Source organism: Castor canadensis, chromosome 14 (assembly GCF_047511655.1).
Source record: "Castor canadensis chromosome 14, mCasCan1.hap1v2, whole genome shotgun sequence".
NCBI lineage: Eukaryota > Metazoa > Chordata > Mammalia > Rodentia > Castoridae > Castor > Castor canadensis.
In genome coordinates this window covers 1,030,086-1,045,632 of record NC_133399.1, presented here as the reverse complement: position 1 = coordinate 1,045,632, position 15,547 = coordinate 1,030,086, and the positions used below count along the sequence as shown (strand labels likewise).

Genomic DNA, 15,547 nt, shown 5'->3' with positions numbered 1-15,547 from the left:
CGAAAGGGGTAAACTACACTTCCCATGGTGCCCCGCCGCAGGGGCTCTACTTCCGTTCTACGTGTCTTTCAGGAAGAGTTGCGGGTGAGAAAGACCGCGACATGGCTCCGCCAGCTCCCGGCCCGGTCCCCGGTGGTTCTGGGGAGGTGGATGAATTGTTCGACGTGAAGAACGCCTTCTACATCGGCAGCTACCAGCAGTGCATCAACGAGGCGCAGCGGGTGAAGGTGGGGTGGCGCTGGGGGGGGGGACGCTGGGGGCGGAGGACGCTTCGAGGTGGCGGCCGGTCACTTCTCAAAGCCTTTGCTCTTCTTGCCGCGTCTGCCCCGCGCGCCTCTGCCCTGGGTAGTGAGCGTAATCGTTGGTAGCAGTTTGTGTTATTTATTGGAAGACGAGGGAGGGAGGGAGGGAGGTGTTTGCGTTACTGTACTTTTTTTTTTTTGGGGGGGGGACTGGAATTTGAACTCAGGGCTTTGCACTTGCAAAGCAGGTGCTCTATCACTTGAGCCACCCCACCAGCCCAATTTTCTCTGGTTATTTTGAATATTGGTGGTGTGGGGGGGAGGGGGGTGCGGGTCTCAGGAACTACTTGCCCAGGCTGGCCTGGAACCACGATCCTCCCGGTCTTAGCCTCCTAAGTAGCTGAGATTACAGGTGGGAGCCATCAACGCCCGGCTTTTGGGAATTTTTTAAATGGCTTTCACTCATTACGAGGTTTCCATACATGCATGCAGTGTACTTTGGTCATGTGCTCTACCCTCGCTGAAGAGTCCCACCAAATTGTCCCCTGCCCATTTTGTTTGTATTTTGACACGGGGTCTCGATATCATTGCCCATATTGAACTTGATCTCGAGATCACAGACTTTCATGATAACGCACGGGCTCTCTTTCGTTTTTGAGACTGGGTGTCGTGGATTTTGGGTTCTATGGGTTGATAAAGGAATTTACCAAGACAGACAAGCAGGAGAAGCAAACTTTATTAGGACCCAGAGCCAGCTGTGCAAAGCAAAGGTGCCCCTTAATAGGAGGGGGGTCCGAATCAAGAGGGAGCTGTACTGGGGTCCCAGGACCTCAAGCTTTTTTGGGGTCTGCAGGGTAGGGATGGTCAGTCCTGGGAAACTGGGTTACGTGTCATTAATTCTTGGCCTGGGCTCCATGTTATCATCTCCTCCCACGTGTTAGGCAGGGGAGTTTTGGCCTTGGATGGTCAGACTGAGGCTGTTATTTTCTGTGAGCTCCAGAAGCTGCAGGTCAGCAAGACTGTGCTGTGTGGCACAAGTCATTTTGTTAAACATCAGCAGCCTAGGATCTGATCCTTTATCAACATCCAAGCCACGGTCCTCAGCCATCAGGTCTCCTAACTGCCTAGTTCTCCTCCGCCCACGCTGGCCTGGAACTTGTGAGCCTCCTGGCTCAACCTCCCTGGTGTGTTGGAATTACAGGGGTGAGGTACCACACCTGGCTCAAAAAATCCCTATTTGTGCCCGTGGCAGTGGCACACACCTGTAATCCCAGCTACTTGGGAAGGAGGAGGAGATTGGGAGGATTGCAGTTCCAGGCCAGCCTGGGCAAAGAGTGAGACCCCATCTCAACCAATAAAAAGCTGAGTGTGGTGGCACATATCTGTCATCCCAGCTACAGGGGAAGCATAAACAGGAGGATCGTTGTCCAGGCTGGCCTGGGTGTAAATGTGAGACCCTATCCAAAAAAATAAGTAAAGCAAAAAGGCCTGTGGGTGTGGCCCAAGTGGCAGAGCACCTGCCTAGCAAGTGCAAGGTCCTGAGTTCGAATCGCAGTACCACCAACATATAAAGTTTTTATCTGCCCTTCCGTCTGCTCTGTGACTGAGAGTGCCACCTGTCACTTATTGTTACTTGATAGGAACACGAGGGGCTCAGACTGGGAATTGGCCTTCCCGAGCAGCTCTGTCCACTAGCCTGGTTCTTCGTCCTGCAGTTTGCTCGTTTATAGCACTCGCTCACTCACTCCTCCTTGGAGTTTCGATCTGGGCAGATCCGGCGCTGTATTCAGGCTGGGCTCTGAGACCAGTTAGAACTCTCAGCTCTCTCGGAACTTCAGCCTAGTGACAGGGATAACAGCGAACCAGAAAGTGAAGTTGGGAAGTGGCCGAGTAACAGTGGCAGCTCTGAGCGTGGCCGCGTGAGGCCTGGGTGGAGAAGGGACAGCAGGGATGTCCCTTCCAGATCTCTGAGGATGGATAGGATCCTGCTGTCACTTGCATAAGTACAGTGACTGTGACAGGGCCTTTGTTTGACCCTTGTCACAGCCTGGGAGGGGGGGTACGTCTTTGCCTGGTATGAGCAAAGGCCCTGGACTCCATCCCCAGCACCCCCAAAATGAATACAGAAGCAGTAAGCAAGTACAGGAGTGGCAAATACATAATTAGAACTTGAGGTGGCCCTGTGTGGTGAGGGGCATAAAACGTCCTGGGTCAAAAAATCACGGTGGGCCCTGCCTCCCGTGGGAGTGACCAGGCCAAGCCAGGCCCCTCGCGGTGCCTTGGGACCCGAGCTGGCCCTGTGGATTGCTGAGAAGGTGCAGCAGCGGGCCAAGCTTGGGGACACTGAGATGTAAGAGGGGCAGCTCAGCCACAGAGTGCTTGCCAAGCATGAGCGAGGGGGGCCAAGATGGTGCGGTGAGGCCTGGCCAGCCATGCAGGTGTGATTTGTATTCCAAAGGTGGTTGTCAGTGTACCAGGCTGGGGGGCAGGCCTTCCCGATGCTGGTGGGCTTGCTTGGGTTGGAAGAAACTTGACCTCTGAGGGAGAGAAGCTAGCATTCTATGCGCTGTCGTCTTGCGTGTGTGTGACGGGGACAAAACCTCAAACAAAGCCACATGCACTGTGCCTGCGGTCCCAGCTCCTCAGGAGGCTGAGATGGAGGCCCCTGGAGCTCAGGGCTACAGTGTGCTGTGGTGGCCGATGGCCACGGTAAGTTCAGCCTCAATATAGTGGCCTTGGGAGCAGGAGACTACCAGGTGACCTTGAGAGGGGCAAACTGGCCCAGGTTGGAAATGGAGCAGCTGAAAACTCCCAGTCTGATCAGTGTGCATGTGTCACCCATGCATGTCCTCCCATCACTGGAAATGGCCCATGGATGACTTTGTAATCCCCTCATGGTGTCATTGCTCTGTAACTAGCAGGTGTCCCGCACTACTTAGGGATTCTGGGCACGCAAAAGAAGTCTGTACGTGTTCAGTACAGGTGCCATTTAGAAAAAAAATGTATATATATGTATTTTTTTTCTTTTTTTTAAGATAAGGTCTCACTGTGTAGCCAGGCCAGGGACTCTCCATCCTCCCGCCTCTCAAGGGCCGGGTTCACGGGTGTGGCCACCCAGCCTGGCTGACTTGCATGATCCGATTGAGCCCATCTGGGTTGTCCGGCCTGGCCTCTTAGGGTCTGTAACCTTAGTCACATCTGCAAAGTCTCTTTGTCACGTAATACCACCTTTTCACACCTCTAGGGACAGTGGTGTGGATGTCAGGGTGGGGACTTATTTTCTCCCTCTCCCTCGCCGCCAGGACTGTGCGCATCTCTGGCCAGGCACTGCCCATGGGGAAGAGCCAGCCAGAACTGTGCTCAGGTTTCAGTGCTGGGTCACTGCGCCTCTCTGAGCCTCAGCTTCCCCTCTGTCCCGTGGAAATGATGACACCTGTTACGGGATCAGTGGGAGAGTCGGTGTTACCCTCACAGTCTGTCTTTTGCCCTCTGCTGTAAGCCGTTCGTCTATACCAACAATATGCTGGTCGGCTACACCCCGGCAACACAAGGTTGATTTTCTTGCACAGTAAAACCGAAGCTCACGAGAACCAGGGTGACCTGGACAGCCACAAAGGTAAAGATGTAGACATCAGAGTGGCGAGCCCCCAGTCCCCAGATCTGTGCCCTCTGTAGGGGTGTTGTCACCACAGGGAGATGTTCTTCCCCAAGTTCCAGAGGTGTGGCACTGCCATCCCTGCCTAGCCATTCCATGTGCTCCAACCTGGTCCAGGCCTCCTGACCCCTTTTTGTCCCCTGGACTGGGCTCGGGGTACACAGGTGCACCCTGTGAACGAGGCTGTGTGGAAGAAGACCGGGGTCTCTCGGTGCGGCCATCTGGGATCCCTGAGTTCCGGCAGTCCAATGCCACTTGTCCTCCCAAGAGCGGCAGAGGGAGATCTGAGCCAGCTGGAGACAGACGTGTGATCGGAGGGCTGCAGCCACGGCCCAGGGGCGTCAGGAGGGCCGCTACCCCAAGACATTGTCCCTGCCACTTCTTTTTGTGGACTTCTGGCCTCCAGGACTGACACGGCGCACTTCTAATGGCTTAAACCACCTGTGGCCGCGGCAACCTCAGACAGGTCCCCCAGGGTGGCTCCCACAGCATACGGTGCCTTTATCCTTCATTGGTCACAGCGCTTTGTCACCAGTGTGGCATTCCCCCTGCCACACACACTAACACTTATCAAGTGTCCACCAGGTGGCAGGCACCACCCAGATGTTGGGCCAAGGCTAAAAACAGATACTGTGTAGTTGGGCGACTCTGTGGCCACACAGAACCATGAAGGAAAGGGATGGCAGGAGGTGGGGCCCCCCCGGGCAGTTGTCCTCTGTGGACTGCGCTGTGGAGTTGAGGCCTGCGCAATGCCTCAGCCCCCGTGGTGCTCATGAGACAGTGGTCTCCAGGGCCACCCACAGGACCTGAGCCGCCAACAGGAACACAGCCCAAGGCACTGTTGTCTTGTGTTGCTGGGTTCCTGCAACAGGGACAGGCAGAACCTATAGTGCCCACCAGGCTGGCTTCCCAGGGTCCATTGCCCCAGTGAACAGCGAGGGACCTGCCCGGAAATGCACCGCCTCTGGTGGCCCAGCACTTAGCAAGGGCCTCCCGGCCAGGTCCCAGTCAAGCTCCTGGCCAGACTTGCCAGCTCCTGGAATGTTCATTCCAGCCCCACAGGCCTGGGCTGGGGCTGTGTGCGACCCCGGCTCTCCTGTCCCTTCCAGGCAGGTGGTTCTGGCCCACAACTTGAGCCACACCCCACCCTGGATGTTCCTAGAAGCAGTTGTGGGCCTAGTGCATCCCGCTGGGCCCTGCCGTGGGCCAGGCACTGCGGTGAGCTGGGTTGCGGGGCCGGGATCCCGTGACTCAGCTTCTCTGGAGGCCAAGGTAGGAGGATCGCTTGATCTGGGAATTCAGTGGCTGCCCAGGCTCCACATCGAGATCCTGGCTCAGAAAACTTTCTGTGTCCATACATCTGGGTATATATATCCTTGATTGTCCCCACAAACCTTCCTTCCCTGCCCTGGCCAGCTGGCCGGGCCCACACTGCAGCCCTCAGCGGGTTTTCTGTCCCCTGTCAGATGGAAGATTCTCTCATAAGGAACAAAAAAACACGGGCCAAACCAGGCCAAGTTGGCCCTGGCACTCTGAGCCCTGACCCTACTGGGACCCTTCCAGTGCTACACTGCGTCCTGCCCCCAGACACCAAGAGCCAGCAGCATCTGTCTTTTCTTGGGGTGCTGGAGTGGGACCCCAGGCCACTCCATGAGCTGCTCTACCCCGTGGGCTGCACACAGCCCTTTGTTTCGTCTTTGTGGTAGCACTGAGGTTTGAACTCAGGGCCTCATGCTTGCTAGGCAGGCGTCGTACCACTTGAGCCGTTCTGCCAGCCCTGTTTTGTGTTGGGTTTTCTTGAGATAAGGTCTTGCCTATTTGTACCTCGGTCCTCCTTATGTCTCGTGTCCTGCGTAGCTAGGATTACAGGTGTGAGTCACCAGCGCCCAGCTTGTATTTTGTTTTTGAGGCAGGGTCTCGCTAAGTTTTCCCAGGCTGGCCTCAAACTCGAGGCCTCTGTCTGCTGACTGGCCATCAGGCCCAGCTCTTTTTTGTTTTTAGTGAGGATGGTGTGGGGATCGCAGCCTATTGTCCTTGCTGGTGTCCACCTCTGCAGGTCCTGAGTGACAATTGCTTAGAAGATGCCATGCTCCAAGTCACGGGCACCAGGCCTACACAGAAGCTGCTGGGCTCCTGGTGACACCCACCTGAGTTGGGTGGGGCCAGGCTTCCCCTGGCCTGTGACAAGGACACATTCACTGCCTACAGTCTCCCCCACGCTAGGGAAAAGGCCCAGGGCCTGGGAGCTGGGAATGGGTGGTCCTATTGTGCCCCCAGCTGTGCGTTGCTGGGAACTTGTCCCCGTGCGCAGGGGGCTGACAGGCCACTCACTGCAGGCCTGTCCAGGCACTGTGGTTTTGGAGGCCATTGGTATGGCAACCTGGAAGTGGCAGGTTTCCTTCCCACAAGCACTTTCCTCTCCCACCCCCAGATGGCCTGGGCCATGGTCCCTGAGCCCTGCACTGAGCTGTACTGTGCTACTGTTCGCTCCCCAGGATGTCAGCCAGCACTCTGGGGACCATCCCAGCTGCTCTTCTGAGCCAGCGCGCCAGCCTCCCGCCTGATGGGGACTCAGCTTCCTCCCAGTCCCGGGGCACGTGCTGCACGAGTTCCCCTCCCTCCCGGTGCCTGACTCTCGGAGTGGCTGCACTGAGGCCTGCAGACCGGGTCCCCACGGACCCCAGGGTGCTGCCAGGCCTGGGCGGGAGGCAGAGGTCCTTGATGTGGGGTAACCAAGCCGGGCCTCCCAGAAAGGCCCTCGCTGGGACATGGCAGGGCAGAGCAGCTGAGCAAGGTGGGCTTTCGTCTCCAGTGTGTGTCGTTTCTACTTATTTATTTATTCATATGTGCATACTATGTTTGGGTCATTTCTTTGTGTCGTTTTTAAAGAGCGGAGGGAAATATGGGTGCGGTGGCCTCACCTGTGATCCCAGCACTTGGGAGACCGAGGCAAGAGGATCTGGAGTTCAAGGCCAAGCCTGGGCAGCATAGTGAGACCACGTCTCAAAGAAAAGGCCATGATGAAAGGAAAGCAGGCGGGAGTGTGAGCGGCCGCGAGTGCAGCACTCGAGGTGCCATCTCTGTAGCTTGGTACAGCTGGGGTGATGATCAAGCCTCTGGGGCCACGTCAGGGCCTTCCACACAGTGGCACCCACAGCTGGGGCTACCCTTGGGCCACCTGGGGTCACAGGCAACTGAGGTCTGAGCTGGGGCTCAGACTGTACCCTGCTGGGGAGTCTGCCAGCTCTGGGTCTCCAAGGTGGCCCCGTGTGGCTGTCGTGCACTTCACCCTGCTTGTCCTGACCCTCCTGTGTCCCCACAGCTGTCAAGCCCAGAGAGAGAAGTGGAGAGGGATGTCTTCCTGTACAGAGCATACCTTGCACAGGTGAGCATGGCAAGCCCCAGGACGGGGTACTGACCGAAACGTGCCGGGGCTGCAGGGCTGAGGGAGCAACTGTGGACAAAGCAGGGGACCCAGACCTGCAGGGTCCACCAGCACTTGGAGTGGCCACCACTAGTGTCACCAAGGGCCTGGGCCTGGGCAGCCGGTCCAGGAGGCCTGTGTTGGGGTTTCTTGATTTTTTTTTTTTTTTTTTGTGGTGCTGGAAATGAACCCAAGGCCTCACACGTACGCCCCAAGATCCACCACTGAGTGGCACCCCAGTCCCCGAAATGTGGTTTTAAATAGCTCATCAGTGTCGCCTTACTGCAGTCTCGGGTGCACAGAGCAGTGTAGCCGGCCATAGGAGAGCAGGTGTCCTCCGCCCGCACACCAGAGTGGCACATCACTGCTAACTCCGGTCTGCAGCTTCCATCACGTACTAAGGCTCCAGCAATTCTCCTTCCTCAGCTTTCTGAGTGCTGGGATTTCGGGGGGTGCCACCATGCCTGGCTTCACTAATGTTTTTAAATGCATCTCTGTGCTGGTAATGCAGTAAGAGTGTGTTCTCGTGTTCAATCACGCCAGCACTTAGTAGACAGAGGCAGGAGGATCGAGAGCTGAGAGGCCAGGCCCGGCTACAGGAGACCCTGTGTCAAAAAAAAAAAAAATGACAATAGAAATGTCAGCCATCCAGGATGGAATATGGTGAGGGGCAGGCCTGCTAGTTCCATAGGTGACTACAGCCTCAGCCAGGCATCAGAGGAGAGCCCGTTGGACAAGAGAGAGATGGGATGGGGTGGGGGCGTCCTGTTTCATAAAATCCTGTGCCCAGGTCCCTGTCCTCCATGCTGACACTGCCCTGCCCCGGGAGGGGCGCCCACCTCCACCTGCCCCTTGCCACCAGGGGTGGACAGCTGGGAAGGGACCTGCTAGGGCCCCCCAGCTAGAGCAGTGGGCAGCATGGCCTGACAGGTACTGCCTGTGACAGGTGCCACTGTGTGCTGTGCTGGGAATGATGCAGGCGGAGTCAAAGGGCCTAGGCAGGCCAGGACAGAGCAGGGCCCCTCCTGCCTGCAGACAGAGGACATAGCAAGGGCTGAATCCAGTTTGTCCCTGTCACAGAGGAAGTTTGGCGTGGTCCTGGATGAGATCCGACCCTCTGCGGCCCCCGAACTCCAGGCCGTGCGCACATTTGCTGAGTACCTTGCCAGCGAGACCCGCAGGTGAGGGAGGCCCAGCCCTGGGGCGGGTGGACCAGGCCACAGGATCCCCTCAAGGCCTGTTGGTCCTAAGCCTGGGGGCTGAAGGGCAGAGCGTCCCTCCTCCCCGCCCCACCACCTGGTGCCTCGGTGTCCCTCTCCTGAAGTGAGGGCAGTGATGGCCCTGCTTCCAAGGGCTTTGGGGCGCTGGCGTGTAGCGTGTAGGTCATACAACCTGTCTTCTCAGGCAGGCTTCGGAGAGGTATGGGTTGTGCTATGGGGTCCCAGGAGCACCCCCTCCTCTTGCACAGGAAGAACAAGGCACACACTTGCAAAGACCTGACCTTCCAGTGCTCTCGTCAGCACGTGCCCTGGCCCTGTGTTCTCGGTGGTCCCTGCCTCCTGGGTGCTGGGAGGCCCTGAGCCCAGCATGGCGCTCGCCACACAGCACTCAGACCGCAGGAACTGGAAGTTGGCTCACTTGTAGGCTGTCTGTGCCCCTCCCACACCACAGCTTCCCTCGTGAGGCCTGGCGCACCTGGTCCCACTTCCCCCGGCCTCAGTTTCCCTATCTGTGTAAGGGGTGAGAGGTGCATTACGGGAAGATGACGAGGTTGGCATGGCATCAGGGCCGGCACCCCCTGTTGGGGCTGCTTGTCACTGCCGCCTGCACCAAGTGCCCTGGGGGCCTGGCTCACCCTCTGAGACCTTCCCGTCCTCAAGGCGAGGCCACCTCTCCTGCCCCTGGGCTGGGCCCTGAGCAGCCTATCTTGCAGGGACGCCATTGTGGCTGAGCTAGACCGGGAGATGAGCAGAAGCGTGGACGTGACCAACACTACCTTCCTGCTCATGGCCGCCTCCATCTACTTCCATGACCAGAACCCGGATGCTGCCCTGCGTGCTCTGCACCAGGGGGACAGCCTGGAGTGGTAGGTGTCACCACTGCGCCCACCCTGGGGACTGTCTTGGGCCATCTTCTGAGCTGTAGCAGAGTGCCAGAGGCCATGAAGGTTGCAGAGAGCACAGGTGTGGCACAGGTGTGCAGGGCTCGGGCCTGGCTAGGCCTTTGTGGTTTGTCCTCAACATGGGGGAAGGGCAGGACAGAGGAGGTGACCACAGCTGCCCCCTGGACAGTGGCTGCACCATCACCTCAAGGGCAGGGCCTTAGCGACTCAAGACTGTCGTGGCAGTTAGTTTTAATATGAGTTAGAAAGGGGACATTCAAGCCCACCCAGGGCAGTGCCGAGTGGTGAGTGGCCCCTCTGTCTAGCCTGCCTGGGCCTCACTGGCCGTCGCCGTGGGAATGGTGAATGGGGCGGCTCTGGGAGAAAGGCCAGGCCTCCCATTGGGCTGCAGTCCCCGCTCTTATCCGGGGACATCCACGTGGCTGTCTGGTGCCCCAAGGACACGGCACCCGGAGCTGAGAGCCCCAGTCCCCCACACAGCAGACAGCATCTTTGTCTTCAGCCTCAGGCCCCCAGGCCAGCCCCCTTCAGAGCCCTGCTCCAGCTCTCACCTGTCCATCCCTGTGAGCTGGCCCTCTGCCACCTTCCTCCCCACCTTTTCTGGCTTGGAGGTTCCTGTTTTCCTGGCCCATCCCTATCCACAGAGGGACCGCAGTGGTTTAGAACCAGGGAAGAGCCAGAGTGTGGCCCAGTGGTGAGCACGAGGCCCTGGCTGCTGCTCCCCCGCCCCCCAGTCCTGCAGAAAAAGAGCAGAGTGGCAAGAACCGTGCAGATCTGGGGAGTCTGGGTGTGCCCTGCCAGGTGGGGCTCCGGGACAAGTGGCACAGCAGTACCTTATGGCCCGAGGAGGCCACTATGCCAGGAGGCCTAGGGCCCTGGCCCCGCCATCCCAAAGGAGGTGTGGGTGCAGCTCCCGAGGGACCTCACTCCTGAGTCCCCTGCCTCAAGATAGAGGCAGCCAGTCCAGCCCACGATCCCCGTTTGCAGGTGTGGCCAGCAGGAGGCCATGGGCTGGGAGCCTGCTGACCCACGGGGACCCCGGGTATGAGCAGGCTCAGTCAGGGAGTGAGGGACCAGCATCCCTCTTGGGAGGGACCACGCGTGGGCCCTGGTGGGGAGCCTGCCGTGGGTCTCAGCCACTGCTCACCATGCCCATCCTGCACGCAGCACAGCCATGACAGTGCAAATCCTGCTGAAGCTGGACCGCCTGGACCTCGCCAGGTGAGCCCCTCCCCAGGGCATGGCATCTGCCCAGCTGCCCACCCTCCCTGCTGCCCGTGCCTCGGTTTCCCCTGTGAGCTGGGGAGGAGGGGAGGATGGCACAGAGGGGACATTGGGCCAAACTCCCTGAGGGCAGTACAGCTGGACAATTAACTATGCACGATGCCCATAGGGCCTGCACGTCCCCTACCGGGTGTTGCTGTTAGAACGCAGCCTCGGGGCTGCCCTTGTGCGGTCATCCACAGCTGGAGAGCTGCTCTCGGGCTGGGCTGTGCTCTGCACTGGACTGTTGGTGCCCTCTGGGGCAGCCACCTCCTGGCCCATCTGGTAGAGGTGCCCAGCCAGGCCCCAGGGTGGCCCCAGGTGGCCCTGGCCACTCAGCACCTCCCTCTCCCCATAGGAAGGAGCTGAAGAGAATGCAGGACCAGGATGAGGATGCCACCCTCACCCAGCTGGCCACCGCCTGGGTCAACCTGGCTGTGGTGAGCCCTGGGGCCATGCAGGGGGCTGGCGGCAAGAGTTGTGGGTGGCCAATCAGAGTTGGCTGCCCATGGCCACTGCCCTGGGGACTGTATTCTGTGAACCTGTCCCTCCTGGCTCACTGCCACCTGTCGTAGCCGAGGGACCTGGCAGAGCCTGGGTGAGCAGATGGGTGGGAGTCCAGAACCACAGGCCTGGCTGTGCCTGGAGGGGACACAGTGTACTGGGCAGCCGGCCTCCTCCCTGTCTCCCTGGGTTTGTGGGGCTCAGCTTTGCTCTCCAGGCTCCTAGACTGTGACAGTCCATGTTCCCACCAAAGCTGGAAGGTGTCCTCGGCCCCCTTTCCCTCCCCGTCTGGCACTCACCCCCTACAGTCGCCCCTTTCCGGCCTCTGGGAATTGGCTCCCGTCCTGAGCTGCTTTGTCTTGGCTTTTCAAATGCCTCTTGCACAGGGACCGCCAGCCCCGCCAGCCTTCTCAAAGCGACAGCCTTCACAAAGCTCTACTTACGTGTTTACGAATGGGTTTCTCCATTCACTTACCTAAAGCCAGGGTCTGGGTCAGCCTGGCATTGATGCCATGCTGCCCTCAAAGTCCTGGCTCTGGTATCTGGAGCTCAGGCCTGCACCTCCGTACCCAGCTCTGGGTTGTTCTCCCCCTGAGAGTGTCACATTGTGTCGCCAGAAAGGGGACAGGTCAGGACTGCTAGTCATGGAGCAGACACTACCTCTGATGGACCCTGTGGCCTGTAGTCAGCACAGCCCTGGTCCTGCCACTTGTGCAGTACATGTGCCACTGAAAGCCTCAGTCCCCGTGTCTGTGAACTGAGCACTGGCGAGCCAGGTATGAAGTGGCTGCGTGTCCCAGGCCACATGCCTCGGACCTTGTGGGCAGGAACCAGGCTGTTGGGGGGTCTGTGGGGAGCTGAGTACCCTAGGTTGGTGTCCACAGAGTGTGTCAGGCAAGGGCCGGGTGGGAGCAATGACAAGCAATGGTGTCCCCGCAGGGTGGTGACAAGCTGCAGGATGCCTACTACATCTTCCAGGAGCTGGCCGACAAGTGCTCGCCCACCATGCTGCTGCTCAATGGCCAGGCGGCCTGCCACATGGCGCAGGGCCGCTGGGAGGCGGCCGAGGGCGTCCTGCAAGAGGCCCTGGACAAGGTGGGCGGTCACGAGGGTTCCAATGCCTGTGGAGATCCGATTCTGGCTCCTTCCACCGAGGGGAGGAGGGGAGGAGCTGGGTAGCATGGGCCTCAGGAGACCAGAGCCTGGCACACGCGGCCAGTGGGGACTGGGGTGAGGGACTGCAGGCAGTGGCCTCTCCTGGGGGTGGCCGTGTGTCCCTGACAGACGTGTGTCCACGTGGGGAAACATTTTCATCCTGATGAACCCCGGGCCTGGAGTGCGGCTAGACAGGAGTGAGCCCTGCTGAGCCCGCAGAGGCCCCGTTGCAGCCCGGCACCTCAAAACCCAGCACCTCGGGAAGAAAAGAAGGGGAAAGTGGGGAGGGAAGAGAGGCAGTGGCCTGCAGGCGCTTCCTGGCGGCAAGTAGGCCAGCCTCACTTGAAGCTGTGAGGGGACGGCCAGGGCCTTGCATGGGCATCTGAGGGCTGTGTCCTGGGCAGGGCCCTCCATGTCTACATAGTCGTGCCGGGGCCTCGCGCGGGCCGACCATGCACGCCCACCAAGCTGCGCCCCAGCCGAGGCCCTCTGTCAGCATCTGTGACGGGCAGTTGGGGTCCTAGCCTACTGTGGCTCTGAGGCAGGCTGTGACCGCTCCACCCCCACGGCTAGAATGACAGGTGTCTGGCCACATCCTCTGTGGGCTTCGTGACACCCCACGGGGCATTGCACTATGCCAGTTACGCAGCTCCCATCCTCAAAATGCCACTTGTGGCTGTCCTGCGTCCCCATGCCTGGGATGCCCCATATCTGTCCTGACTGCTGTCTGGAGGTGCCCGTGCTCCTCTTGCCCAGGGACAGTGTTAACATGTAGCCCGGAATGGCCTGGAACTCATGGCCCCGAGTGCCAGGGTCCCAGGTGCCCCCTGTGCCTGGCGTCCCCATCCACTGCTGTGTCTGAGCCCAGCTCGTGTCCCATGGGTGTGGCAAAAACGGGTACAGGGAATTCAAACCTCCACTGAAGTGCTCAGCCTGTGCAGCAGCCCAGGTCCCAGCTGGCACAGTGGCTCCAGGCAGTGTCCCTGGCTTGTGCGCCTCATGTCCTGAAGCCCAGTGAGGTCACCACCTAGCCTGGGCCCTGTGGCTACAGGCGGAAGTGCAGCCCTGGCGCCTCAGAAGGGGCAGGACGCAGGCTGCTCTACAGAGGGAAACTGAGGCTCAGCATCAGCTGCAGCAGGGCAGCAGGATGCACACCCCTGGGCACTGTCACCCTAAGGCCACTGCATTGCAGAGTGGTGGGCGTGACTGTGTCCTGCAGCCTGGCTTAGGGGGTCACCTGCATGGGTCACCCAAGTCGGGTTGGGGGGTAGGGTGGGAAGTACAGGTGGCTTGGGCCTAGGGTGCTGACCCTGCCACCCACCTGGCCTGTGTTTCCAGGACAGCAGCCACCCAGAGACACTGATCAACCTCATTGTCCTGTCACAGCATGTGGGCAAAGCCCCTGAGGTAGGACCCATCCCCACAGCGCCAGCAGTGTGGTCCCCTCTCCGCCCAGGCACTGGTGGTCTGCTCCAAGGACCCAGCAGACTCGGGAGCGGGAGGGCCCCTGAGCCTGGGCCGTGCCCCTTCAGGGTGGGGTGGGCGCAGGACGGAGGGAAAGACCCAGGACTGAGGTCTCCTGGTGGAGGGCTCTGCCTGGCCTGTTTCTAGTCCCCTATCCTGGGTGTGTCACCATACAAAGTGCAGCCAGGATATTCTCTCCTCCCCTGCCCACCTCCCTTGCCGGGCTAGTGCCCGCTCTGTCCAACCCCGCTCCGGGGCTGGGGCCTCTCCTGACCCACTAGGTGGTGCCCCCCTGTGCCCTCTCTGAGCCTCTTGCAGAGTCAGCCTCTGCCCTGCAGGTCCAAGCTGCCTGGGCTCCCAGAGTTTGGTTAACCTCTTCCCCACCCCCGCTTGCCGCCAGGTGACAAACCGCTACCTGTCCCAGCTAAAGGATGGCCACAGGTCGCACCCGTTCATCAAGGAGTATCAGGCCAAGGTGAGTGTGTGCAGGTGGCTCGGCCCTCACCAGCATTGGCCAAGCCTGCGCTCAGGCTCACGAGCTCCCTGTCACTGTCCCCTTCCTGCTTCAGGAGAACGACTTTGACCGGCTGGTGCTGCAGTATGCCCCCAGCGCCTGAGCCCACAGAGCCCACAGACGCCGCGCCGGGGCCTCCAGGCCTGCACCGCACACCGTCTTCCGGGCTGGGGTCTCGCTCCTCTCCTTTTCTGGCAATAAACGTCTTGACTCTGCAGTGTCCCCACCCAGTGCTGCACTCGGCCTCTTTGGCGGTGACAGAGGCTGGAGGGAGGGTCTGCAGATGGAACAGCAGCCGTGTGGAGCCCCCTCTGCTCACATGGCTGCCAACCCCGCCCTCTTGGGCTGCACATCACACAGCCTGTGCCCAACAGGGCCCCGAGCAGCCTTGATTGGCATCCAGGGAAACTGAGGTGCAGGTCCACCATGACCCATCATGAAAGGTGCCAAGATTCAAACTCGGGCCCCTTGGTGGTCTGGAGGAAGTGCCCCTCTATAGGACTTTAGTGGAACCTCCCCCTGCCCCTGCCCCTTGCTGCCCGGGGGACACTGAGAGTCCCTGGACTGAGGCTCTCTGCCCCCGGGACCCATAGGTGGACCAGCACAGAGTTCCCTGCCCTCTAAGGGCTTGTTCTGTTGTGAGGGGACCCTGTGGTCAGAGGAAGCCAGACAAGACACAGAGGTGGTGGCTGGCTGGGGCTGGGCTGAGGAAGAGGAAAGGAGCCTCGGGTGAGGTCACCATTGAGCCGTGTGCCTCTAGGCCAGGTTCTGGCGGACAGGCACCAGTGCAAAGGCCCTGAGGCCACATGGGCATGAGGTGGCTGTGAGCCAGCCAGGGTCAGTGGCCCTTAGGGTGCTGGGCCAGGCGTGGGTGTTGCCTCTCTCTATCTCCAGGGAGATGAGGCTTTCTGGTCTGGTCTCATTTGTCTTGGGGGTGGCCAAGCCCTGTCCCTGGTTGCGAGGACAGGACAAGTGACCCCCCCACCCCAGCTCTTCCCTGCCCAGCGGGGGTCCAGTGGCAGAAAGGCCTCATCAGACAATAGGGTCAGGACTTGGTCCCAGCGCTAGTTTCCCAGAGGAAGGGAGGTTGGCCCCTGATGGGGCCCCAGGTGTCTTGGCGCCCTGATCCCTGCTGCCAGCAACATGGGCCACTTACCACTGCAACCCTGCACCCACCGTCAGCAGCCTCCAGTCCACCGCCAAA

The 15,547-nt window shown here is 59.8% G+C and overlaps 1 protein-coding gene across 1 annotated transcript; it reads left to right on the top strand.

Annotated features, from left to right (window-relative positions):
• Positions 1-51: 51 nt before the first annotated feature.
• On the top strand, positions 52-14,558 carry Cope (COPI coat complex subunit epsilon). Its single transcript, XM_020161533.2, has 10 exons — positions 52-227; positions 7,220-7,282; positions 8,402-8,502; positions 9,255-9,407; positions 10,611-10,664; positions 11,065-11,146; positions 12,150-12,305; positions 13,704-13,772; positions 14,230-14,304; positions 14,399-14,558. Exons 1-10 carry the CDS (start codon positions 102-104, stop codon positions 14,444-14,446), a joined length of 927 nt encoding a protein of 308 aa, XP_020017122.2. The 5' UTR covers positions 52-101; the 3' UTR covers positions 14,447-14,558.
• Positions 14,559-15,547: the final 989 nt, after the last annotated feature.